We start from the raw sequence: 27,546 nt of genomic DNA, 5'->3' as shown, positions 1-27,546 counted from the left end.
AGGAGGTTCAAACTGCTATAGGCTGTTTGCAGGCAGGGAAAACCCCGGGTTCAGATGGCCTCCCGACAGAATTCTATTCCACTTTTGCAGAACTTGTGGCCCCTAAGCTTACATCCCTGTTCTCAGGGTTGGCCTCTCTGAATCAGTTCCCTGATTCTATGGAGGAGGCGGTAGTTGTCTTAATTCCTAAACCCGGTAAGAATGCCCCGGATTGCGCATCCTACGGGCCTGTTTCACTATTGAATGTAGATGCGAAAATATTAGTGAAAATTCTGGCAAACCGCCTTGTTACTGTCATAGAGGATTTGATCCACGTAGACCAAACTGGCTTCATGCCGGGGAAGGGAACTAACATTAACCTGCGACACCTTTTTTTGAACCTGTCCATTCCTTACGTTAATCCGGGCACTAGAGTCATCGCCTCTCTGGACGCAGAGGAGTGGTCTTACCTCTGGTAGATCATACGTCGTTATGGGTTTGGTCCTAAGTTCTTGCATTGGCGTCAGCTGTTATATCGGGCTCCCAATCTAGGGTGCGTACTAATGATAGGTTATCTGACATGTTTGACCTGCATAGGGGCACGCACCAGGGTTGTCCCCTGTCGCCCTCCCTATTTGCCCTGGCTCTCAAGCCTCTGGCCATCCTGATTAGGGAGACATCGGAGATCCGGGGCTTGCGGATGGGGTGATTGGAGGAGAAATTGTCCCTTTATGCGGACGACGCTCTGCTGTACCTAAATGATGCGGGGCCGTCCCTTGAAGCGGCCCTGCGGATTTTTGATAGGTTTGGTTCTTTTTCGGGCATAAAAATGAATTGGTCAAAATCAATCCTTTTCCCAATTGACGGTGGTGTGGCTGCCCTGGGTTCCTCTACTCCACTTCGCTGGGTGGAGGAGTTTAGATACTTGGGGATACAGACGAGCAATAGACTTTTTTTACCCTAATCTTCAACCCTTACTCACTTAAACGGAATTGCTCATCCTGGGCGGGGCTTCCACTAAATCTTTGGGGTCGCATCAATCTTATGAAGATGATGCTTCTTCCTCGGTTCACCTATGTGTTCCGCAATTGTCCTATTTCTGTCTCAGCTGCCTTTTTTTTAAAGGAAGGGGCTGCCTTAGCACTGGATATTAAATGTGGCATGTATACCAATCTATGGATAATATGAAGGTGCTGCCTTAGCCCTGGTTGCTGTTGGGATTTCCATGTATAACAATCTATGTATAATAGGAAGGTGCTGCCTTAGCACTGGGTGTTATATGTGGCATGTATACCAATCTATGGATTCTAGGAAGTAGCTGCCTCAGCCCTGGTTTCTTTTGCATATGCCATGTAAATGTGGCATCTATAACAATCGATGTATAATAGGAAATGTATACCAATCTATGGATAATAAGAAGGTGCTGCCTTAGCCCTGGTTGCTGTTGGGATTGCCATGTATAACAAACTATGTATAATAGGAAGGTGCTGCCTTAGCACTGGGTATTATATGTGGCATGTATACCAATCTATGGATTCTAGGAAGTAGTTGCCTCAGCCCTGGTTGCTTTTGCAAATGCCATGTAAATGTGGAATCTATAACAATCGATATATAATAGGAAGGTGCTGCCTTAGCACTGGATATTAATTGTGGCATTTATAAAAATCTATGTATAATAGGAAGGTGCTGCCTTAGCACTGGGTATTAAATGTGGCATCTATAACAATCTATGTATAATAGGAAGGTGCTGCCTTAGCACTGGGTATTAAATGTGGCATCTATAACAATCTAAGTATAATAGAAAGGTGCTGCCTTAGCACTGGGTATTTTATGTGGTGTATGTATAAGAATCTATGGATAATAGGAAGGTGCTGCCTTAGCCCTGGTTGCTGTTGCATATGCCATGTATAAGAACCTATGGATACTAGGAAGTTGCTGCCTTGGCACTGGGTATTAAATGTGGCATCTATAACAATCTATGTATAATAGGAAGGTGCTGCCTCAGCACTGGGTATTATATGTGGCATGTATACTAATCTATGTATAATAGGAAGGTGCTGCCTTAGCCCTGGTTGCTGTTGCATATGCCATGTATAAGAACCTATGGATAATAGGAAGTTGCTGCCTTGGCACTGGGTATTAAATGTGGCATCTATAACAATCTATGTATAATAGGAAGGTGCTGCCTCAGCACTGGGTATTATATGTGGCATGTATACTAATCTATGTATAATAGGAAGGTGCTGCCTTAGCCCTGGTTGCTGTTGCATATGCCATGTATAAGAACCTATGGATAATAGGAAGTTGCTGCCTTGGCACTGGGTATTAAATGTGGCATCTATAACAATCTATGTATAATAGGAAGGTGCTACCTTAGCCCTGGTTGCTGTTGCATATGCCATGTATAAGAACCTATGGATAATAGGAAGTTGCTGCCTTGGCACTGGGTATTAAATGTGGCATCTATAACAATCTATGTATAATAGGAAGGTGGGTATTATATGTGGCATGTATACTAATCTATGTATAATAGGAAGGTGCTGCCTTAGCCCTGGTTGCTCTTGCACAATGTCTTGCTAGAAAGGCCAAGCGTAAGTGCTTAGTAGCTGGCTGCCTCCACATCAGAGAGGAGCGAGTAGCGGGAGGTGGTGCTGAAAGAACAGCTCCCTCTCTCTCTATTCCACACACTAGAAGCAGTGGAGAGCTATGGGAGGGACGTGGTGCTGAAAGGACAGCTCCTAGGTCTTGCGGAACGTGTTATCCTACAAGCACAGTGTACAGGTCCAGCAGCCAGCGCTCCATCCATGTGCCACCGCCAATGAATGTCTCCCCCGGCGCAGCTTCCATTGTACCTTCATAGGGTAGAGAGCATTTCCTAGCGTGTATGGCAGCGGCGCTGAAGGCACAGCTTTCCCTCTTCTAGCTCCTTTGTCTCCCTCTACCTGATGTCATTTGATTGCTTCTTTGCCGGACTGCTCTGCTGGGGCTTGCCGTAAATGCTTGACTTCACTTGGAATGCCCTGATGCTGGATCTTCACAGATTTCATGGCGGTGGCACGAAAAATCAAAACTTTGCTGACTGTCAATATCCTGGTGTTCGTAGGCATCATCCTGTTTTCGGTATACTGCAGGATCCAGGACAGGTCCCAGGAGCTGGTGCAGATTGTAAGAAGTTCTGACCGCAGAGTGAGGAGCAGAAACACCAAACTGGGGGCATTGGTTGACCGAGAGTCTATCCTGCAAAGACTGGACCATCTAGAGGAAGTAGTATATAATCAACTCAATGGTAATATACTCTTTGTTTAATTGTGGGGTCCCTTTGCCCTTTTTTTTTTTACAGTCAATGACTTGTCAATATGCATGGCTTGAGCTAGTACTGTGATTTATATTTGGCATCGCAGTACTGAATTCATAAACAATCTGGTTAGAGATGCTGGTATTATTTTTAGATTGACTACATTCATAGTGATTGATATGAATGTGAATGAATATTAGTATACAGCATATCCAATCCTGTAAGCCAAAGTAAAGATCATAGGATGCGTGTGCAATATAATCATGTCTTTTAGTATATACAGCCTTTCATTCATTATATTTGCATTGGCAACACAGGGGACAGGGATGTGTAAAAAAAAAAAAAGTGTCAGCCTCGAGCTTGTCATTAATGAACGTCAAGCATGACCTTTCATGCATAAGCAAAGTAAAATGTTCGTCCATCTCAAAGATAATTGATTACATTTGCTTCACTATGTACACACGTCACTGACCTTGGACATGCGCCTGCTCCAGTGCTAGATGTTCCAGATTATATGAAGCCAATAGCAGAAGTGTTTATGTTGGCTTTGGACAAATTACAGATCTAGAGGTTTTTAACTAGAAACCTTCCTTCCCTATTACTGGGACACTTAACTAAATGGTAAAAAAAAAAAAAAAGGAAAATGATCAAATATTGGAGTGCATTGAAGCAGAAACATTCATTTTGTGAAAACTAGCTTAAAAGCAAAAGGTCAGTGGGCAATCACTGCTGGCAGCTAGGAAGCCTCAGTAAACAGTAACATGCTCTCAAGATCTGATAATTCATTACTCTCTGTTAAGTATTGCACGATGTGTGGGGGTTGGTTTACTAAAGGAGTAGGATCAGGGCTCAAGTCCTGCGGGAACACGTGGGAACGGAGTTCCTGCACTTTTTTCACAGCAGGAACTCAGTTCCCTTTGCAGGACTTGAGCAGCCAAGCCGCCCGAGCCAATCCTTCACTATGCGGCGATGCCCAGCTCGAGTCACTGTCAGGGGCAGGCGAACCTTAGTAATCCTTCATGTTACTGACCGCTTCCTGTATATGGATTCATCGGGTAGTGTGCGGGTATTCCGTCACTTCCTCGATGCCGCAATGTCTCCTGGGAGCTTTTGTCATTGTTCCCAGGAGACATTGCGGAGGTCTGCCGCGAGTTATCGCGGGATTTAGAAAGAACTTGGTTAAAGTTGTGGTTTAGTAATTATGCATATGAGCGTATCATTTTTGGTGGGGGGAGTGGATCTTGGGTGGGAGTTCCCACACTTTTTTCCCCAGGACTTGACCCCTGAGTAGGATGTTCACTTAGCCCACAAACGCTGTGATTGCTTTAACCGTGTTTAAAAAAATAAAAAAATCTTATCTTTTCGAAAGATCCTGTAAATTATTGGATATTTAAAGTCAACACAGGTTTCCTGAGCTTCATGTACTTGTGGAATATTTTTTTAGTAAACCTTGAACATGATTGTAGTCAGAGTTTTACCCAAAAGGACTGTGAAGTTCAGAACTCTTCTTTCTTTAAAATGGCTTTTATTCCGTTCAAACTTTACAAATATAACTAATACCTTTAATTATTGAACTATGAAGGCTATTACCATTAACAATATACTCTGGGCACTAAAGAGGTTAATAATGAGAACGTGAATAATTCTGGTCCTAGAGTCAATAACAGGGATCTCTGCTGTAGAGGCCATTGATTTATTGTTGTTCTTTATTATGTAGTTTTGCCAAGTGTGCACAAGTATTTGCAGACCAAGAACTGTTCACACAAAACATTTCCCTTAAGGGGTAGTTTGGAACTGATCAGTAATTATTTCAAATAAAACATATTTTACTGAATAAATAACTAGAAATAAGTAAGCGTGCTCACTGACTGAAGGGACAAAAAAACAATACACATTTTGGCTGCTTGCAAAGGCAAAGCGTTTTAAGTCAGCACTCTTTAATCCAGTTGCCTGTTAAGTGATGATAGTGTTCATGGCTGGTATAAGTTGTTCACTCTTATGCCACGTACACACGATCGGTCAAACCGATGAGAACGGTCTGATGGACCGTTTTCATCGGACCAAACCGATCGCGTGTGGGCCCCATCGGTTATTTATCCATAGGTTAAAAAAAAGCAATCTTTTTTTAAATTTAACCGATGGATACCTAACCGATAGAAAAAAAACGATCGTTAGTAGGCACGACCATCGGTAAAAAATCCACGCATGCTCAGAATCAAGTCGACGCATGCTTGGAAGCATTGAACTTCATTTTTTTTCAGCACGTCGTTGTGTTTTACGTCACCGCGTTCTGACATGATCCTTTTTTTAACCGATGGTGTGTAGGCACGAATGACCATCAGTCAGCTTCATCGGTTAACCGATGAAAACGGTCCATCAGACTGTTCTCATCGGATGGACCGATCGTGTGTACGCGGCCTAAGGAAATCAATACTGAGAGAATATATAGGCTGCAAATGCCGACCTCTCTTTCTGAAAATCCAGTTGCTTCAATGCTTTCAAAGAAACTGACCAGAAAATTAACTAGTATCTAACTGGTATGCTTCTTTTTGGTCAGTTACTCAGAACATAAAGAAGCCAGACAAATCCAGGTAACTAGTGCTTTCAGAATGCGGTCAGCAACTCCAACCCTTGTTTTTCTATTAGCTAAAGTTTTCTTAAAGCGGAGTTCCACCCAAAAGTGGAACTTCGCTTTAAGTACTCCTCGCCCCCTTACATGCCACATTTGGCATGTAATTTTTTCCGGGGGGGGGAGTGGGTGGGTACTTTTGAGTGGGACTTTCTGTCCCACTTCCTCCCTTCTCCCATGGGCCGCCTAGGCGACTCCTACTCTCCTCCTAGGTGGCCCCTCCCTCTCTGAAATCTTCTGGGACACATCACAGGTCCCAGAAGATTGCCTTCCACTGGGAACCGCGCAGAGAGATTCGCGCAATGTGCAGTGCCTGCCCGGCCATGAAGCCAAAAGCTGTCACGGCCAGGTGCCTACAGTGGCTATGACGGCGCCGGTGGGGAGGAGAGGGAGGGGAGCGACGCTCCGAGTGGCCGCATTGCTGGACCGTTTCTGTTTATTGAAAGTCAGCAGTTAAACTTTTTGTAGCTGCTGACTTTTAATAAACAAAAAAAGCCTGGAACTCAGCTTTAATAAGTGAGAGTTCAGCATTAGGCCTCTTTCACACTGGGGTGGGAGGTGCGGTGGCAGTATAGCCCCGCCCCGAGCGTTTTTAACCCCCGATAGTGGCCGAAAAAGGGTTAATACCGCCGGCAATGCGCCTCTGCAGAGGCGCATTGCCGGCAGTATAGCCACGGTTTCCCATTGCTTTGAATGGGAAGGAGCAGTGGAGGAGCAGTAAACACACCGCTCCTCTCACCGCTCCAAATATGCTGTTAGCAGGACTTTTGGATCGGTCCTGCTAGTGCACCGCTCCAGTGTAAAAGCCCTCGGGCTTTCACACTGGAGAAACAGCAGCCGCTGTTTAGGGTCGGTTTGCAGGCGCTATTTTTAGCGCAATGGAGCCTGCAAACCGCCCCAGTATGAAAGGGGCCTTAGAATCAGTGGCGGGTGGTGGTATATTTTTTGGGGGGCAGCATACAATACTATGTGACCTCCCCCTGTGGGTCAGTTGGTAAGGTTACCTGTACAGTAGGTGAACCCGATTTTGTGTCAATCTCGCTCTCTTTCTCGGCGAGATTGAGCACCTACGAGCCCCATCGCGGGAGCCAGCGCCGAGCTGGCTTGCCGCGATGGAGACAGAGCCGTCATAGAAGCGACGGGAGATCCGACTTGGATTCCCGCCAATTCTACACGCGTGCGGCGTTTGTTATGAATCCTGAGGGGGAAGTCCCCGCCGGATTTTAAATAAAAATCCGGCATGGGTCCCCCCCTCAGGAGCATACCGGGCCCTTAGGTCTGTTATGGGTTGTAAGGAGAGCCCCCCTACGCCGAAAAAAACGGCGTAGGGGGTCCCCCTACAATCCATACCAGACCCGTATCCAAAGCACGCTACCCGGCCAGCCAGGAAGGGAGTGGGGACGAGCGAGCGCCCCCCCCCCTCCTGAGCCGTACCAGGCTGCATGCCCTCAACATGGGGGGGTTGGGTGCTCTGGGGCAGGGGGGCGCACTGCGGCCCCCCCACCTCAGAGCACCCTGTCCCCATGTTGATGAGGACAGGGCCCCTTCCCGACAACCCTGGCCGTTGGTTGTCGGGGTATGCGGGCGGGAGGCTTATCGGAATCTGGGAGCCCCCTTTAATAAGGGGGCCCCCAGATACCGGCCCCCCCACCCTAAGTGAATGAGTATGGGGTACATCGTACCCCTACCCATTCACCTGCAAGAAAAGTGGTAAAAACACAAATAAACCACACAGTGTATTAAAATATTTTATTTTTCTGCTCCGGAGGCCGCCCCCTGTCTTCTTTATTAGCTCTTTTACCAGGGGGGGCTTCTTCTTTGACGTCTTCGGGTGGGTGGGGGCCGCCGTCTGGTTCTCTTCCACCGCCGGGGGGGGTGGCTTTTAAAAAAGCCCCCACCCCCCCGGCGGGTTTCCTCCGGCGTCTTCGGCGGGGCTCTTCTTCTTCCGCTATCCCGACGGGTCTTCTCAACTCTCCGGGGTTCTCCTTCTGTCTTCGCCGCTCTCCGTTGTTGACTCGGCGCACCCCGGTTCTTCGTCTCGCTGTCCGGTGTCTTCTTCCGTGCTGTACGTCTTCTCCTTCCGTGCTGTGATGAGTTCTTCTTCCGCGCTGTGACGTCATGTTCTTCACTTCTCTCCTTCTCCCGATGTTGACACGCCGGTCCTCCTCGCTGAAATGACGGATGCGCGCCTTGCATCGGACCTATATAGGCCTCACAGTCCCATCATGCTCTGTACCTACCCATGTGATACCTACCCACGTGGGTAGGTATCACATGGGTAGGTACAGAGCATGATGGGACTGTGAGGCCTATATAGGTCCGATGCAAGGCGCGCATCCGTCATTTCAGCGAGGAGGACCGGCGTGTCAACATCGGGAGAAGGAGAGAAGTGAAGAACATGAAGTCACAGCACGGAAGAAGAACTCATCTCAGCATGGAAGGAGAAGACGTACAGCACGGAAGAAGACACCGGACAGCGAGACGAAGAACCGGGGTGCGCCGAGTCAACAACGGAGAGCGGCGAAGACAGAAGGAGAACCCCGGAGAGTTGAGAAGACCCGTCGGGATAGCGGAAGAAGAAGAGCCCCGCCGAAGACGCCGGAGGAAACCCGCCGGGGGGGTGGGGGCTTTTTTAAAAGCCACCCCCCCCCCGGCGGTGGAAGAGAACCAGACTGCGGCCCCCACCCACCCGAAGACGTCAAAGAAGAAGCCCCCCCTGGTAAAAGAGCTAATAAAGAAGACAGAGGGCGGCCTCCGGAGCAGAAAAATAAAATATTTTAATACACTGTGTGGTTTATTTGTGTTTTTACCACTTTTCTTGCAGGTGAATGGGTAGGGGTACGATGTACCCCATACTCATTCACTTAGGGTGGGGGGGCCGGTATCTGGGGGCCCCCTTATTAAAGGGGGCTCCCAGATTCCGATAAGCCTCCCGCCCGCATACCCCGACAACCAACGGCCAGGGTTGTCGGGAAGGGGCCCTGTCCTCATCAACATGTGGACAGGGTGCTCTGAGGTGGGGGGGCCGCAGTGCGCCCCCCTGCCCCAGAGCACCCAACCCCCCCATGTTGAGGGCATGCAGCCTGGTACGGCTCAGGAGGGGGGGGGGGCGCTCGCTCGTCCCCACTCCCTTCCTGGCTGGCCGGGTAGCGTGCTTTGGATACGGGTCTGGTATGGATTGTAGGGGGACCCCCTACGCCGTTTTTTTCGGCGTAGGGGGGCTCTCCTTACAACCCATAACAGACCTAAGGGCCCGGTATGCTCCTGAGGGGGGGACCCATGCCGGATTTTTATTTAAAATCCGGCGGGGACTTCCCCCTCAGGATTCATAACAAACGCCGCACACGTGTAGAATTGGCGGGAATCCAAGTCGGATCTCCCGTCGCTTCTATGACGCGCTTGCTGGGATGTGCTGTCACTATTCCAGTGAGTGTGAGATGTCGGCGAGATCTCGGCACCCTGTCGCCGAGTATCAGCGCGACGCTGTCGTGCTAAAAGCACAATATCACAAACACCTACTGTACCCCCCTCCGGCTTCACCTGCATCTCCTCCTTGGCATCACGTCTCCTCCCTCCTCCTTCTAGGCCAATAGAATCGCTTCGTCTTTCGGGCCAATCAGGAAACGGGTCTCAGGACCCACTTCCTGATTGGCTAGGAGTAGAATCAATGTGACAATAGTGAATATTCATTGCTCTCGCCCCGAGCCCACCCCTTTTTTAAAGCCTCTGGCTCTAATCACATGCTTAAAAAAAAAAACATTGGAATACATGCGCCTGGCGCCCTGCATATAGATAAGGAGGCCGGATGCATGGATAGGGGGCCCTGCATTATGGGCCGCCACTGATGAGAATGTAGTAAGACATCTTATGTATATAATTTTCATCCAGCAATTGTCCTGTGAATATATTTCAACTTTTAAGCTGAAATAAACCTGCGATCACTGTCAAATAACAAGTAGGTTAAACAACTATTTCAATATTAATGATAAAATCTATGGATGAAGATATATTAATTTCAAGTCCACACCCAACTGATATTTCAGCTTTTTACACACATGTGCAAATTGAATTGCATATCTCTGATGCAAACATCCAAATGATGTGGCCATAACAAAGTCATGGCACTTGTTTTAGTATTTTTTTTTTATATATAAAATGGCATCTAAAGCTAAAACAGGGATTCTTTGGCAATGAAGGGGATCACATACTAATTTATGTAAAAAAAATACACTTTATTTCAACGGTTAAAATTCAAATGGCTACAAGCCTTTTAAAAACAAGATATAATGCATATCATGGATCCATGCAATAATAATAAATCTCTCATAATAATGTGGCTATGAGTGCTCATGGGTCGACTCGTTTCTCATTTCTGCTTTTTCAGGACGCAAGAGGCTTCATCAGCCAAAGCCTTTAGCAAACTAAGTATATAAAGACAAGAAATAATATATACAATAATATATACAATTAATATTTACACATATAAGCATTTACATTTTATATTCCCTAACCAGCAAGAACAGTTGTACCAAACAGCTCCCTTTCAATGTGTGCATCAAAGATATGGAGGTTCCCTATGGGTGGGCATATATGTGTGATTATTGATTGTTTGTATCTATTATTTATTGTTTCTTTATATACTTAGTTACTGCTGCTGAAGCCTCATGCGTCCTGAAATAGCAGAAATGAGAAACGCGTCAACCCATGAGCACTCATGGCCACACTCATGGGTTATTTCATTATTACATTGATCCGTGACATTTAATAGTGGCCATTGAGCTTAGCAGTTGCACTTGTCTGTTTATATGCATTATGTTTTGTTTTTAAGACACTTGTAGCCATTTGAATTTTAACCATTGAAATAAAGTGTATTTTTACATAAATTAGTATGTGATCCCCTTCATTGCCAGTAAAGTCCAATTTATCCTTTTTGATTCTATATACTATAACTATGGGTGTGGCAATTGAGTGGTATTTTTCTTTTTTAGGATATCCCTGCTGTTGAAGAGCTTTCATCTTACTTCCTGATGGGGCTTCAGGACAGGAAGTTAGGAAAAATCTCTCAGACTTGACCCTGATTAAAAAAAAAAACAATGGCTATAATTTTACCCATAAATTACTCTAATGAAAACAAAAGGCATATTTTGGATTAAGATATATTATAAATTAGGATATGTGCGTGAGAAAGAGTTAGCCCATCAGTGTGCACTCTATAAACACGATATTGGTATTGGGTGAATAAATCCTTTAAAACAGCATTTGCAGCACTGAAGAAAATTACATGCTACAAAAAAGTTCAGTCGTCTGGGTAAGCTTCCACCCTTACCGCCAAAACCTTCCCCTTCCTGCCCCTTCCTGAATATGCTTACCATCAAAGATATTAGGTTGTGTAAGCATTTAGTATAAGCATGGTACCCTCAGATTTAACTTAGTTTTTAACTTTTACAATGCATCCTAACTGTATTTTCATGGTAACAGGCAACCAGAATATAAGCACACATTACTACAGTACATGCTACATTCAAAATGTACACTAAAATCTTCATCATTGGAATACCCACTTACATAGCCTGCCAAACTGTTACATATAACATACACTTGTTTAGAATTATATAAATTGCATTGTAGAATATTTGACATATTTGTTCACTTTGAGATATATTGACTGGGCTTTCCAAGAAAATAGTCGATGGTAGAATCTATCTATCTATCTATCTATCTATCTATCTATCTATCTATCTATCTATCTATCTATCTATCTATCTATCTATCTATCTATCTATCTCTTTTCAACAGAATAACATATATCTAAAACCAAAATGTGTTTTCTCGTAATTTTAGATTACATTAGAATAGGCAATAGTTAGAAATGTTAGAAATCATGTCAGGGTATATTGCTGTTTCTTCTGGGGAGGTTTGGCCTCACTATTTGTTCTGTCAACTATTTTGACCAGGTTGGAAAGTGATGGGAAATGCATTTTATAGTTTTCACTGGGGTCCAGTGGGGACCTTTGCTCTGGTGACAACTGCATTTTTTACTACCTGTTATGTTTTCAGGGGAGGAAGTGAAAGGAAACTTCCCCAGTGGGGCACAGAAACTGGAAAAACAAATAATGACAGGTGTTTTTATTATTACATACTCTATCAAAAACAAATCCAAATTTTGGCTTTAGATATACTTTTAACTGTGGATGTGTGTGTTGTTGTGTTGGCATACTAAAGAAGTTTTTTGGATCATTTCATGAATGGTCATTGATTTTTTGATGAAATAGCAATTGGGATGTTTAACCACTTTGCGCTGGCGCTATAGACGAAAGACGTCTACAGCGCAGCGCTCAATTGCCGGGATGGCGTCCCTGGACATCCTCCTATTTACAAGTTCTCTGCGCACCACCGTGGGTGCACATCGGGGAAAATCCGTGCCCGCCGCGTTACGTGGGTGCCGATGTGCGTGCCTGGTGGCCGTGATGTCCACCAGGTACCCCCGATCGGTATTTACAGATCCAGGGACATGGATCTCTGTGCGTAAACACAGAGATCCATGTCCTGTCAGGGAGAGGAGACCGATGGTGTGTCCCTTATACATAGGGACACCTATCGGTCCCCTACCCCAGTCCGTCCCCTGCCTCCACAGTAAGAATCACTCCCAGGGAACACATTTAACCCCTTGATTGCCCCCTAGTGTTAACCCCTTCCCTACAAGTCACATTTATCATTTATACAGTAACAGTTCATATTTATAGCACTGTTCGCTGTATAATTGTGAATGGTCCCAAAATAGTGTCAAGTGTCCGATCTGTCCGCCGCAATGTTGCAGTCCTGACAAAAATTGCAGATAACTGCTATTACTAGTAAAAAAAAATGACATAAATATATCCCCTATTTTGTAGGCGCTATAACTTTTGCGCAAACCAATCACTATACCCTTATTGCGATTTTTTTTACCAAATATGTAGAAGAATACATATCGGCCTAAACTGAGAAATAAATTGTTTTTTTTTTTTTTAGATTGGGATATTTATTGTAGCAAAAAGTAAAACATTTTGTGTTTTTTTTCAAAATTGTCAGTCTTTTTTTGTTTATAGCGCAAAAAAAATTAAAACCGCAGAGATGATTAAATACCACCAAAAGGAAGCTCTATTTGTGGGGAAAAAGGACATCAATTTTGTTTGGGAGCCACGTCGCACGACCGCTCAATTGTCATTCAAAGCGTGACAGTGCTGAAAGCTGAAAATTGGCCTGGGCAGGAAGGGGGTGAAAATGCCCGGTATTGAAGTGGTTAAGATGTTTAAGATGTTCTACTGCTTTTTTCTAAAAGCTGAAAATTTGAGTGTTATGCCTGTGGACAGTACACATTTAAAAATGCTAATCCATACCCTCAACTCAAAAATATTTATTAAAAGAGCTAATTTATTATGTGGATTGTTTAGGCATATTTTAGTTTGTAGATAGTTGTCTAGTGAGATGCTTGTGGCCAAGCAGTGAATAATTCATATGGTTCTCTAGCATCCTAATCAGATGCAGATAAGTTACAAGGCTCGATGCCCTGGTCTGCCTGGAGTCAGACAGTTATTACATTGTAAAACAATCCAGCATACTTTGAAGTTGCCATGCATGCATAAGGCCCAGCGATGAAAAATAAAAGCCACATTTGCCCTAAACTTGTTGCATGCACCTATGACAACTGTTAAGCACTATGGAAGGGTCGAGTGCATGCTTAAGATACTAGAGTATTGTAGGATATAAACACTCTTCAGTGGGGTAGGGCAATGAGTGCTCTGACTTGTCAGCATCTAAGATCTGTATATCGGTTTTACAATTTCATTTTCAAAAGCACGATTTTTTTTTTTATAATTTGAAGGCTGGTTTACATAGTGAAGAGAATCATCTGGATCATCAGGGTCAAGAGAATCATCATCTGTATGTTAGAGATATCAGTTTAGGGCATCCACATCATAGAACCAATGTCAATATATATTTGGCTTGTGGGATGAGACATAAGGATTAGTAATATATACAATACAGACATTTAAAGAACATATTGTTGTAATTGGCATAGTGTATATGAATAAACTGTTAATAATACATCCACTTCCATACTGTCTAGATCTCAGCAGTGTACAAAGACACAGATTTTTGCCAGATTTTATAGACAGCACCAGCTGGTTATAATATAAATATATGTATTCTGTTATTAGGGCAACTACAGTATATAAATACCAGGGTCAGCAGTTACTGTAGTGACTAAGTGCTAAAGGGATAATTGAGCCTGAGATGTGGCCACCTGCTGCTACCCTTTTTTTCACCTATTTAGTCCCCTTTGATGCCTCGTACACACGGTCGGACTTTTGACCGTGCAAAAGTCCGTCGTGAGTCCGTCGGAAGTCTGACGGAAAGAAAGAGAACAGGTTCTCTATATAAGTTCTGTCGGACTTCCGACAAAAAAAGTCAGATGGAGGCTACACACGGCCGGACTTTCCGAGAAAAAAAAAACGTTTTTCCTCGGAAAGTCCGGCCGTGTGTACGAGGCATTAGTCACTTACAACTCTATTCTATTGAAAACACTTGTTAAAAAAGACACTAGGTAAAGAAGTTTGAGTTGATTTGAAAAGGGTAGGGCTCGTGTACAACCATGTAAATAGGCCTCATAGATAGACCAAGTAGACCATGGCTTAAGGGGGCTTGGAAATCAGAGGTGGTCCCTAGTCATTTAATGCATCTATTTTTCTGCTTCTTCTCCTGTTTAGTCTCACAAAGTCTTATCTATTGCCAAACCACTGCTGCCTTATTACTATTTTTTTTTTTAAAGAGGTGATGGCAGCAGCACACACTAGTCCCTCTCTCTGCCTGCCCAGACTCAAAGCCCCAGTGTTCATTGAGATAATGTCTTATACTTTATGCTGCCTAGGCTTGGCGTGGAGGCTGTAGCTTTCAGAATTAGCCATAAAAATATAGAATAGAATTATATAAAAATAATTGAAGGAGATGTTGCTTAAGCTTGTGGAAGTGTCTGCCTGAGCCTAAGCCTCGGCCTTGAGGAATGGCTGTTTGAGCCCTGGGAGGGACTGCCTAAACTATAGGGGTTGGCATGCACTCTGCTAAGTGCTGCCTGAACATTTAGAAGTACTGTTTGAGCCTGGGAAAGTCATTACTTGTTACATTATTATAAATGTGTTTGCCAGATCATGAGAGTTTGCATATTCACCACTAACCACTAACACTTCACTGATCACCAGTGTATGAGGGCACCACATAGACCACCATTGTATGGGGGTAATACACTGACCACCAATGTATGGGGGCAGTACACTGACCACTACTATAAGGGAACCCTACTATGTCCCATAAGGATGTGGAAGTCAGCAGGGGATTCAGGAGATCAACACTCCTGGACTTCAAGGGGAACTGGGACAGGTAAGTACACACTCTCTTCTTTCACACATAACAGGAGACATAGTATTTATTGTTTTTCAACATTGTCACTTTAATCCACCGTGTTTGTTTTTTGGAAGGGGGGGCTGTGTTGGGTGTGTTTAGGGAAAGAAGGGGGTGGGGGGGGTTCCTGAAGCATTATCCAAAGTATCCAAAAGGCATGCTGGCTTCCAGGGTGCAGAGAACCTGATGTCATGTAGTTCTTAAAACAAATGGGATTGTAAAGTGATCCCTTCCCCCATAAACACATACACCATGAACCATACTGCTTATCTTTAACACCTTTCCCCTCCCTTGACCCAATCCCTAAGGCCTCGTTCACACCTATGTATTTGTAGTGCATTTTCAGTTTTGCAAAAACACACTACAGTCCATATAACATGGTTTCCTATGGATGTAGTTCACATCTGTGCATTATATGGAAAGGGCCAGGGACTTTTTTTCTGGTTTTTGGTTCCATAGATCTCAATGGATCAAAAGCGTGTATTGGAAAACACAAAATGCACCTGTAATATGTAAACTGCAACCTGCATAGGTGTGAATGAGGCTTCAAACTTAAACTGTCAGGGACATTTTTAAATGCAAAACGGTGCTTTTTTTGCATTTTTGGTTCAATAGATTTCAATGGAGAAGCTGCAGAAAAGCATGTACTGTGGTGTGTTTTTACCATGATTTGCGTTTTGCGTTTTTTAATCTGCCTAACATAAAATTTGCCTAAAAAAAGCATTATAAACACAAAACACAGATTGTGGCAAAATTGCGTCAAAATTACACAACAAAATGCACTGCAGAAATGCTCAAAAGCAAACTGCATAGGTGTGAATAGAGCCTTACTCTGAAATAGGATTTTGAAGGCAACCAAAAAAGAAAAATGCATAACCATTTTTCTATTAAACCACTTTTTATTACAAAACTCTAAAAAGGACACAATCATATGAGATGTGCTAAGGAGAAGACCTGTACAGTTTGGTTTGGGTGAACAGCAGTGAAAAATGGGACTTGTGTAAGTCCCATTTCAATGGTATAGGAATCTTTATGATCCTTGCATGAATTCACCCCTGCTCACAAGCAAGTGGAGGTTGATATAAGCAGTCATCATGAGAAGTAGGAAGAGATTAATTAATAAATCTAGAAACGCTTTGGATGTATGATGCCCAAGCAAATTCTGTTGAACATCAAATCTTTCAAAGAGCTATGTAATATTGCCAAAGTATCAACTGTATATTGATGTGTACAATGGACCTAAATATGGCCACGTGTGTTGTTACCAAGGCTAGGTCTTTTTAGAGTTTTGTAATAAAACGTGGTCTTATATATAATTTTTTTTTCTTTGGTTGCCTTCAAAATCCTATAAGAGGGTAATTGTGTTCCCCATTTCAAGTACAGAAACAGGGATGGTGGCAACCACTTCCCAGAACAGAATAAACATACAGTACATTAGAAACCATTTGGAGCCTTATTCTTGCCCTGAAAATTAACCCTCAACACTTTACGACATCCTAACCTTAAGGCCTCATACACACGATCGGTCAGACGGACTTTTTCCATTGGAAATTCCGACCGTGTGTATGCCCCATCGGAGAAATTCCATCAGAAATTCCGATGAATTCCATCGGAGATTACATAGAGAATATGTTCTCTTTTCCTCTAATGGAATTCCGTCGGAAATTCCGATGTGAATTTGGCTGGACAAAGGTCCGATCGTGTGTACAGGGCATCATCCTCCTGCTCACACTAGAAAAAAAAGTATAGGAAAGCCATGTTCCAGCGTGGCCTCCCGTACCGCATTCCAATCGCACTACCCTTGTGATCAGTGCAGAGCTTAGTGAAAAATTGATGAACCCCAAATGCTGGTCATGAACGCAGTGCACACCTGATCGCATGGTTGAAACGTACCATGCAACGTAGTTGCTGGACATTTCAAGGAGTAGTGCATGCACTACTTTTGGTGTATTGGGATTTCAGTCCATTCAAAAGTAATAGGCATGAAATCGCACTGCACAAAAATGCATGTGAATCGCACAGGAACTGCACATCAGTCCTGTGCGATTCACATGCAGTTCCTAGTGTGAACGGGCCCTTAACCTTAAAAACTTCAATAATTAACCATCACCCTAAAATGTAGCCTTAATCTCCTAAAATTAACCTTTATCTTAAAACTTAACCGGTCACCTTAAAAAAGTAACATTAAGCTAACCCCATTTAATCCATATGCACATTCTTCTGAGATGTGCTGAAAGGCCACTGCAACAAAAATCACAGTTTTATCCTGATTTACAAATGCGCAAAATGGGAGAATACATTTCCCTGCAAGACTAGCTCTCTTCTATCTTGTCTATAGTATAAATACACTGCATTATGGGGGAGGGGGGGAAGATTGTATACATACAGTAAAACCTGGTTTGAGAGTTACTTGGTTTGAGAATGTTTTGCAAGACAAGCAAAATTTTTTAACAAATTTTGACTTGATATACAAGTGATATCTTAATATAAGAGTATCGTCATGTCACAGCAGAGTATAAAACAGAAAAGAGGCACCTCTAAGTGTAGCAATCTGGTTACATTTAATGAAGGTACAATATTTAGAAACTCACATGGTTGATGATTAAAACAGGCACATTTAAGTATGCAGGCTACCGGGGTAAAGCTGTCCACATAGAATATTCTCCTTGCCACCATTAAAGTTGTCCCTTCCACACTGTGCTCAACAAGTGCTTCAAGCCTCACTTTCAGATCACTCTACTACAGGGTAGTCTTTACGGTCATGATTGCAGACTGGTAGTGGTGAGAGCTGGCGGTGAGGAGGACGGTTTATGTGGATCGCTTTACCCCGGGTGCCTGCATACTTAGAAGTGCCTCTTTTAATCATCAACCATGTGAGTTGCTAAATGTTGTACCTTCATTAAATGTAACCATATTGCTACACTTAGAGGCGCCTCTCTTCTCTTTTATGTAGCTTCTGCTAGATTTTTCTTCTAATCCCCTTGTGGAGGCTGCCATTTGTGGATGGACATTTTATGGTTACACAACTTATCACATTGCTATAATCTTTTTATATGGACCATAAACTGAAGGGCTTATGAATAAATGGTTGTGGAACGAATCATTTGAGTTTCCATTATTTCCTATAGGAAAATTTTTCTTTGATATACAAGTGCTTTGGATTACAAGCATGCTTCCGAAACAAAATATGCTCGCAATCCAAGGTTTTACTGTATAGTTATTACAATATATAAATATCAATAAACCAAGGGCATGATTCAGATATATGTGAAATAATTCTCCTTTCTCACTGGCCTTATTAATATATGTAGATATTTATGAACCTTAGAACACTCATCAATTAAAAATATAATACTGTATTAAAGAGCAAACACTAGGACATTTTGAATGTTTCCTGTAATCTCATTCTGCCTAATATTAGATGCTTCAATATTTGTGCTATTTTAGTCAACCTCTCTGTCTAGAGGTCTTTTTTGGCTAATAAACAGCAGCTAGCCTGTCCGATAAAGAATTTCTTTCCAACAGCCACACAGGCAGCCAACACTTTAACATAATATTTTCATCTCACACATGAAAAGAACAAGCTCAGCTAATAGCCAGGATTAGTGGGGTGTCCAGGTAACTGGCAAAAAGCAACATAGCCAATCCTAGATATTCGCTTTATTAAGAACTGCAGCAGGAGTGTGATTGCAATTTATTCCCTCATCATAATCCTCTGTTGAGGGCATTAATAAATCATCAGTGCAAGCAAAAAAAAAAAAAAAACTATTTCCCAAATAGAGCATAACCTTTTGTGCCATGACCAGCACAAAGATCAGATACATATTTTACTGTAATTGTATCTCTTTCCTTCCCCATTTTACTCTCTTTTTCCAGTAAGGCCTTGTACTCACGGCAGGACATGTCCGATGAAAACGGTCTGCAGACCGTTTCCATCGGACATGTCTGGCCGGGGACTGCCCGGGGACTTCTGTTCGATGGCTATACACACCATCGAACAGAAGCCCGCGCGTAAACATTACGCGGGGCGTGTCCGCGGTGTCGCCGCGACAATGACGCGGCGACGTGGGCGGGCCGCCTTAAATATGCTTCCACGCATGCGTCGAAGTCATTCGACGCATGCGAGGGATGCGGGCGGCAGGACATGTACGGTAGGTCTGTACAGACGACCGTACATGTCCGGGCGGACAGGTTTCCAGCGGACTGTTTTAAAACAAGTCCGGGAAACAGTTGTCCGCTGGAAACCTGTCCGATCCGTCCCAAAATGGTCCGCTCGGGCCAACACACGGCCAAACATGTCTGCTGAAACTGGTCTGCGGACCAGTTTCAGCAGACATGTTTGGTCGTGAGTACGGGGCCTAATATGCAGCATTCATTGCAGCACATTTCTAAATCGTATTCAAATGTGTTTGCTGCCTGCCTTTCTTCTCTTTATTAGTATTATTGATAACTATTTCAAGTGCAAAATGTAACAAAAGCGTTAAAAAATTTTTAGTGAGATGAAAGTGTGGAACATATAAAATAAAAGGCAAACTGCCTCTAATGTTCACAATTCCTAACCATACTAATTAACTTTTCTTTTGAATGATTAGGTAGCAGCTTCTTTTACACATGGTGTATCCCAAGTACAAACTCTTTGGGCCAGATTCATGTAGAAATCCGGCGGCGCAACGTATCCCATTTACGTTACACGCCGTAAGTGCTTGATTTACAAAGCACTTGCCTGTAAACTTGCGGCGGCGTAGCGTAAAGCCGTCCGGCGCAAGCCCGCCTAATTCAAATGGGGCGTGTATCATTTAAATTAGGCGCGTTCCCGCGCCGAACGTACTGCGCATGCTCTGTTTTGAAATTTCCTGCCGTGCTTTGCGTGAAATGACATCACCCCGACGTAATGTTTTGAACGGCGACGTGCGTTACGTACTTTCGTATTCCCGGACGACTTACGCAAAAAAAAAAAAATTGAAATTCGACGCGGGAAAGACGGCCATACTTTAACATGGGCTGTCTATTTTTACACCACCTAAATAGCAGCCGTAACTTTGCGACGGGAAAAGCTGACTAGCGACGATGTAAGAGAATGCGACGAACGCGCGTACATTCGTGGATCGCCGTAAACAGCTAATTTGCATACCCGACGCGGAAAACGACGCGAACTCCACCCAGCGGGCGCCGAAGTATTGCATCCTAAGATCCGAAGGCGTACGAAGCCGTGCGCCTGTCGAATCTTAGCCAAATGCCGTCGTATCTTTGTTTGTGAATTCAAAATAAAGATACGACGCAGCAAATTTTAAAGTACACCGGAGTATCAGCAGATACTCCGGCGTACTTTTTCTGTGAATCTGGCCCATTATGTCCCTATATAACCAGCCAGCAGTGAAGGAGATACAGCAGGTAACCCCAATGTGTTGATGTTTTCCATGTGTACAAAAGAGAAGGCACCCTTAAATATCATTGAGCAGAATATAATTATATTTGGTAATGTCAGCAAAAATAGAAAAAAATAATTCTATCTTGCTTTCCAGATCATTAAGAAAACATTAAAAATAGCCTGCTGGTCCAAATTACAATCTCTAGGGAACCTATCATGGCATAAAACAACTGGAGATCATAGCATTTGCTAATACACAAACACAAGGATTACATAGCATTTATATTAGAATTAGTCGCTTGGATGGATGTTGATGTTCGGGTGCAAGAACATAATGAAAGTAAACTAGGAGGATCATAACAGGGGCATGGGAAAGATGAAGTCTAAACAAAGAGCAAATCTTATAGTGGTTTTAAATGCCGAAGGTTTTTTATCGTAATGAATTCTATGCATTAAGATAAAATACCTTCTGTGTGCAGCAGCCCCCTTCAGCCCCTTAATACTAACCTGAGCCCCATCTCTCTCCAGTAATGTTGCACAAGAGCCTCCAGCTGTCTGGGACCCTCTCCCCTGATTGGCTGAGACACAGAAGTGGGCACCATTGGCTTCCAATGCTGTCAATCAAAGTCAGTGAGCAAATAAGGAAAAAGAAGGGGCGGCACCGAGACAGCTCCATGTCTGAATGGACACAAAGAGCAGCGGTTTGGTTTGAGTGCCCCCATAGCAAGCTGATTTCTGTGGGTGCACTAAGCAGTAGGGAGGGGCCAGGAGTGCCAAAAAGGGACCTGAGAAGAGGAGGATCTGGGCTGCTCTGTGCAAAACCAGGTACGTATAACATGTTTGTTGTTTTAAACAAACAAATACAACTTTAGTATCACTTTAACTTAGCTTATTTTCTGTACATCCATATAAATATTGCCTTACAGCATGTCTATATTCTACATACTAATTTTACAAATTTTTCTCAGTATCTTCCTATTATGGATAGAAGAAAATCCTGGACTGCCGCACTCCTCAAAACGATGTCTTTATTGCAGAAATAAAATCCAAAAAACAACCAAAGCGTTGCAGTCAAAATGAAGTGAACAACAGGAAAAACGTGGCTGACATGTTTCACATCATGTGATGCTTACTCGTAGCTACCTGTGCATAGCCAGCACCCTTTTGGTTTAGTGGGACAGAAGCAAAGCCTAGGGATCATCAGTTTTTAGAGCGGTATCATTTCCCATCTTCCTATTATCTTAAAATTGTCAAAGGAGATTGAAATTTGTAACTCACAATTCAAATCAAATTTAAAACGTTTTTTTACTGGGGCTACAGAAAGAAGGCTGCCTGAAACTCAATTTGGGCTTGCGTTTGGCAGACTATACTGTGATTGCAAACACAGCATTCATTAATGGGGAAAGTGGAAAGTGTTATAATGTTAATACGATATACATTGATTGATACCCCAAGCCTTTACCAAGAATGTTGTTGTCTACTGGGTAATACATAACAAACCTGCTTGTATTTTATAATCAAATTCATTCATGCTCCAGTACAAATAATGCATTTACAATATTCATGAGAGTAGATTCATATGCTCAAATTGTAGATGGACTTTTACAACAATTCATTTCAGACCCCCCTACCCTCTCCCTACAGTTTGCTACATGCCTTAGGCACTGCACAGAATTAATAACACCTCCACACATTCACACACTTGCTAGAGTGCAGCGAGTTTCCCTGGGGGTTGGGAATGCATGCAAGTGTGTGTATGTTCCCCATCCAGAGAACCAATTGTAAGAGAAGAGGGGGGTTATTAGGTGAGTTATTACACAAACATGCAATTTAGACCTCTGCTGGAAGAATATTTTACTGACTGTACTTCCGTGAATCTTAATTCAATACTCAAATCCAAATCAAATCAATATTTGTTGTGTCTACCCTTTGCCTTCAAAACAGCATCAATTCTTCTAGGTACACTTTTTGAAGGAATTCAGCAGGTAGGCTTTTCCAAACGTCTTGGAAAACTAACCACAGATCTTTAAATGTAGGCTGCCTCCAATTCTTCTGTTTCTTTATGAAATCCCAGACAGACTCAATGATGTTGAGATCAGGACACTGTGGGGGCCAAGAACCAATTGTTCTTTTTTTTGCTGAAGATAATTCTAATCGCACGCCTCCCTGATGATATGGCATGATGGATAAGTATCTACCTCTAATCCTCAGCATTGGGAACACCATTGATCCTGACCAAATCTTCAACTAAATTTGCAGAAATGCAGCCCAAAACTTGCAAGGAACCGCCACCAGGCTTCACTGTTGCCTGCAGACACTCATTATTGTACTCCAGCCCTTTGGCAAACAAACTGACTCCTGCTACAGCCAAATATTAAAATTTTGGCTCATCAGTTCAGAGCACCTGCAGCCATTTTCGAGCACCCTAGTTCCTATGGGCCAAATTCTCAAAAGAGATACGCAGGCGGAACTGCTGTTCAGCCTGCCTATCTCTGTGCCTAACTTTGGAAACGATCCTCAAAAGGCTTTTTCCAAAGTTAGGCAGAAGATCTGACATGTGTAAGACACTTACACGGTCAGATCTTAGGATGCAGTACCGCATCCGCCGCTGGGGGCATTTCTCATTGAAATGCCGCTTTGAGTATGCAAATGAGGACTTAAGCAGAGCCACAAAGCATTTCAGCATTGTGATTTCTGCGTAAGTTCTGATTTGCTTGCGCAAAGCTAGGGCTGGTTTTACAATGTGGAAAATTAGTCACACCATGTAAAAGCCCATTCAAGCGACGGCATTTGTTATGCATTCCCGAGGGAGAACTCCACGGCAATTTGTAAAATCAAAACTGGCATGGGTTCCCCCCCCAGGAGCATACCAGGCCCTTAGGTCTGGTATGGGTTGTAAGGAGACCCCCCCTACGCCGAAAAATCGACGTAGGGGGTCCCCCTACAATCCATACCAGACCCGTATCCAAAGCACGCTACCCGGCCGGTCAGGAAAGGGAGTGGGGACGAGCGAGCGCCCCCCCTCCTGAGCCGTGCCAGGCCGCATGCCCTCAACATGGGGGGGTTGGGTGCTCTGGGGCAGGGGGGCGCACTGCGGGCCCCCCACCCCAGAGCACCCTATCCCCATGTTGATGAGGACAGGACCTCTTCCCGACAACCCTTGCCGTTGGTTGTCGGGGTCTGCGGGCGGGGGCTTATCGGAATCTGGGAGTCCCCTCAAATAAGGGGGCCCCCAGATACCGGCCCCCCACCCTAAGTGAATGGATATGGGGTACATCGTACCCCTACCCATTCACCTGGAGGCAAAGTGATAGTTATTAAACACACGACACAAGGGTTTTTAAAATCATTTAAAAAATTACTAGCAGGCAGCCAGCGCGGTCTTCTGTGACGTCATGTTCTTCTCTTCTCTTCCCTTATTCCGATGTTGACTCGACGCCACTTCTCACTGCAATGATGGAAGCGCGCCTTGCATCCCATTTATATAGGCATCACCGTCCCATCATGCTCCGGTAGGTACCCACGTGGGTAGGCACCCACCACGTGGGTACCTACCGGAGCATGATGGGACGGTGATGCCTATATAAATGGGATGCAAGGCTCGCTCGTCCCCACTCCCTTTCCTGACCGGCCGGGTAGCGTGCTTTGGATACGGGTCTGGTATGGATTGTAGGGGGACCCCCTACAGTAGGTGAAGCCGATTTTGTGTCAATCTCGCTCTCTTTCTCAGCGAGATTGAGCACCTACGAGCCCCATCGCGGGAGCCAGCGCCGAGCTGGCTTGCCGCGATGGAGACAGAGCCGTCATAGAAGCGACGGGAGATCCGACTTGGATTCCCGCCAATTCTACACGTGTGCGGCGTTTGTATAAGGGGGCCCCCAGATACCGGCCCCCCACCCTAAGTGAATGAGTATGGGGTACATCGTACCCCTACCCATTCACCTGCAAGAAAAGTGGTAAAAACACAAATAAACCACACAGTGTATTAAAATATTTTATTTTTCTGCTCCGGAGGCCGCCCCCTGTCTTCTTTATTAGCTCTTTTACCAGGGGGGGCTTCTTCTTTGACGTCTTCGGGTGGGTGGGGGCCGCCGTCTGGTTCTCTTCCACCGCCGGGGGGGGATGGCTTTTAAAAAAGCCCCCACCCCCCCGGCGGGTTTCCTCCGGCGTCTTCGGCGGGGCTCTTCTTCTTCCGCTATCCCGACGGGTCTTCTCAACTCTCCGGGGTTCTCCTTCTGTCTTCGCCGCTCTCCGTTGTTGACTCGTCGCACCCCGGTTCTTCGTCTCGCAGTCCGGTCCCTTCTTCCGTGCTGTACGTCTTCTTCTGTGCTGTGAGTTCTTCTTCCGCGTTGTGACGTCATGTTCTTCACTTCTCTTCTTCTCCCCATGTTGACTCGCCGGTCCTCCTCGCTGAAATGACGGATGCGCGCCTTGCATCGGACCTATATAGGCCTCGCAGTCCCATCATGCTCTGTACCTACCCATGTGATACCTACCCACGTGGGTAGGTATCACATGGGTAGGTACCAGAGCATGATGGGATTGCGAGGCCTATATAGGTCCGATGCAAGGCGCGCATCCGTCATTTCAGCGAGGAGGACCGGCGAGTCAACATGGGGAGAAGAAGAGAAGTGAAGAACATGACGTCACAGCGCGGAAGAAGAACTCACAGCACAGAAGAAGACGTACAGCACGGAAGAAGGGACCGGACTGCGAGACGAAGAACCGGGGTGCGACGAGTCAACAGCGGAGAGCGGCGAGACCCCCCGGATAGCGGAGAAGACCCGTCGGGATAGCGGAAGAAGAAGAGCCCCGCCGAAGACGCCGGAGTTAACCCGCCGGGGGGTGGGGGCTTTTTTAAAAGCCACCCCCCCCGGCGGTGGAAGAGAACCAGACGGCGGCCCCCACCCACCCGAAGACGTCAAAGAAGAAGCCCCCCCTGGTAAAAGAGCTAATAAAGAAGACAGGGGGCGGCCTCCGGAGCAGACTAATAAAATATTTTAATACACTGTGTGGTTTATTTGTGTTTTTACCACTTTTCTTGCAGGTGAATGGGTAGGGGTACGATGTACCCCATACTCATTCACTTAGGGTGGGGAGGCCGGTATCTGGGGGCCCCCTTATTAAAGGGGGCTCCCAGATTCCGATAAGCCTCCCGCCCGCATACCCCGACAACCAACGGCCAGGGTTGTCGGGAAGGGGCCCTGTCCTCATCAACATGGGGACAGGGTGCTCTGAGGTGGGGGGGCCGCAGTGCGCCCCCCTGCCCCAGAGCACCCAACCCCCCCATGTTGAGGGCATGCAGCCTGGTACGGCTCAGGAGGGGGGGGGGCGCTCGCTCGTCCCCACTCCCTTCCTGGCTGGCCGGGTAGCGTGCTTTGGATACGGGTCTGGTATGGATTGTAGGGGGACCCCCTACGCCGTTTTTTTCGGCGTAGGGGGGCTCTCCTTACAACCCATAACAGACCTAAGGGTCCGGTATGCTCCTGAGGGGGGACCCATGCCGGATTTTTATTTAAAATCCGGCGGGGACTTCCCCCTCAGGATTCATAACACGCCGCACACGTGTAGAATTGGCGGGAATCCAAGTCGGATCTCCCGTCGCTTCTATGACGCGCTTGCTGGGATGTGCTGTCACTTTTCCAGTGAGTGTGAGATGCCGGCGAGATCTCGGCACCCTGTCGCCGAGAATCAGCGCGACGCTGTCGTGCTAAAAGCACAATATCACAAACACCTACTGTACGTCGATTTTTCGGCGTAGGGGGGGTCTCCTTACAACCCATACCAGACCTAAGGGCCTGGTATGCTCCTGGGGGGGGGACCCATGCCGTTTTTTTCTTTGAAAATTGGCATGGAGTTCTCCCTCTCAGGAATGCATGCCGAGCGACGCTGTCAATTTTTCTTTTTTTTCTTTTTGTTTTCCTGGCGCGTATTTTATTTTTCACCCGTCGCAACTTTATTGTCCCGTCGCAATCCACAAAGCCCGGCGTAAATTACGTTTGCGCGCTGCACGTCGGGAAAATTACGTCACACGCATGCGCAGTACGGCCGGCGCGGGAGCGCGCCTCATTTAAATAGTAATCGCCCCCCGGAGAGGAGGACCGCCTTGCGACGGAGGCACTTAAGTTACACGGCGTGTAAATTCTAGGTAAGTGCTTTGTGGATCGGGCACTTAGGTAGAAATTTTAAGGCCGTGTAACTTAACTGCTGAAAGTTAAGTTAGGCAGCTTTTTTGAGAATTTGGCCCTATGTTTTCATGCATAGTTGAGTCGTTTAACCTTGTTTCCATGTCAGAGGTATGGCTTTTTGGGCACAATTTTTATGGGAAGATCACCTTTGGCTAAACTTCTCTTCACAGTAGATGGGTGTACCTGGGTCCCACTGGTTTATGCCAATTCTGTGCTGATGGCACTGCTGGACATCTTCTGATGTCAAAGGGAAACAAGCATTAAATGTCTTTGATCTGCTGCATTAAGTTCTCTTGACCGACCACTGCATCTATGTTCCTCAATGTTGCCTACTTCTTTATGTTTCTTCAATTAAGCTTGAACAGCACATCTTGAAACCCCAGTCTGCTGATGCAGTATATCTACCTTGTATCTTGTTGTTGTGCTCAATCTCGCCATGGTGTATGGCCTGTGACATGAAATTTTCATCCACAACCTCACCTTAGTAGCAGAGTTTGGATGTTCCTCACCCAGTTTTAAGCCTCCTATACAGCTATTTGTTTTTCAGTTAATGACTGTGTTTCAGCCTACATATAAAATTGATGATCATTAGCACCTGCATGGTGTAATTGTTTAAGTGTAAGAATTCATGCTGGTTTTAAGCCAAGGGGTA

General features: G+C 45.0%; 1 protein-coding gene across 1 annotated transcript in view; it reads left to right on the top strand.

Annotated features, from left to right (window-relative positions):
* The first annotated feature begins 2,581 nt into the window (after positions 1 to 2,581).
* The window catches only part of GALNT9 (polypeptide N-acetylgalactosaminyltransferase 9), a 467,683-nt gene continuing 442,718 nt past the window's right edge, over positions 2,582 to 27,546 (top strand). The window contains exon 1 of the mRNA XM_040347718.1: positions 2,582 to 3,265. Coding sequence (XP_040203652.1) covers positions 3,025 to 3,265 — 241 coding nt within the window. The 5' untranslated portion in view covers positions 2,582 to 3,024. The remainder of the gene's footprint in view (positions 3,266 to 27,546) is intronic.

The sequence above is a fragment of the Rana temporaria genome, chromosome 1 (genome assembly GCF_905171775.1).
Source record: "Rana temporaria chromosome 1, aRanTem1.1, whole genome shotgun sequence".
NCBI classification, from domain to species: domain Eukaryota; kingdom Metazoa; phylum Chordata; class Amphibia; order Anura; family Ranidae; genus Rana; species Rana temporaria.
Note: the sequence above shows the minus strand (reverse complement) of the source record. Positions and strands in the feature narration are given on the sequence as shown.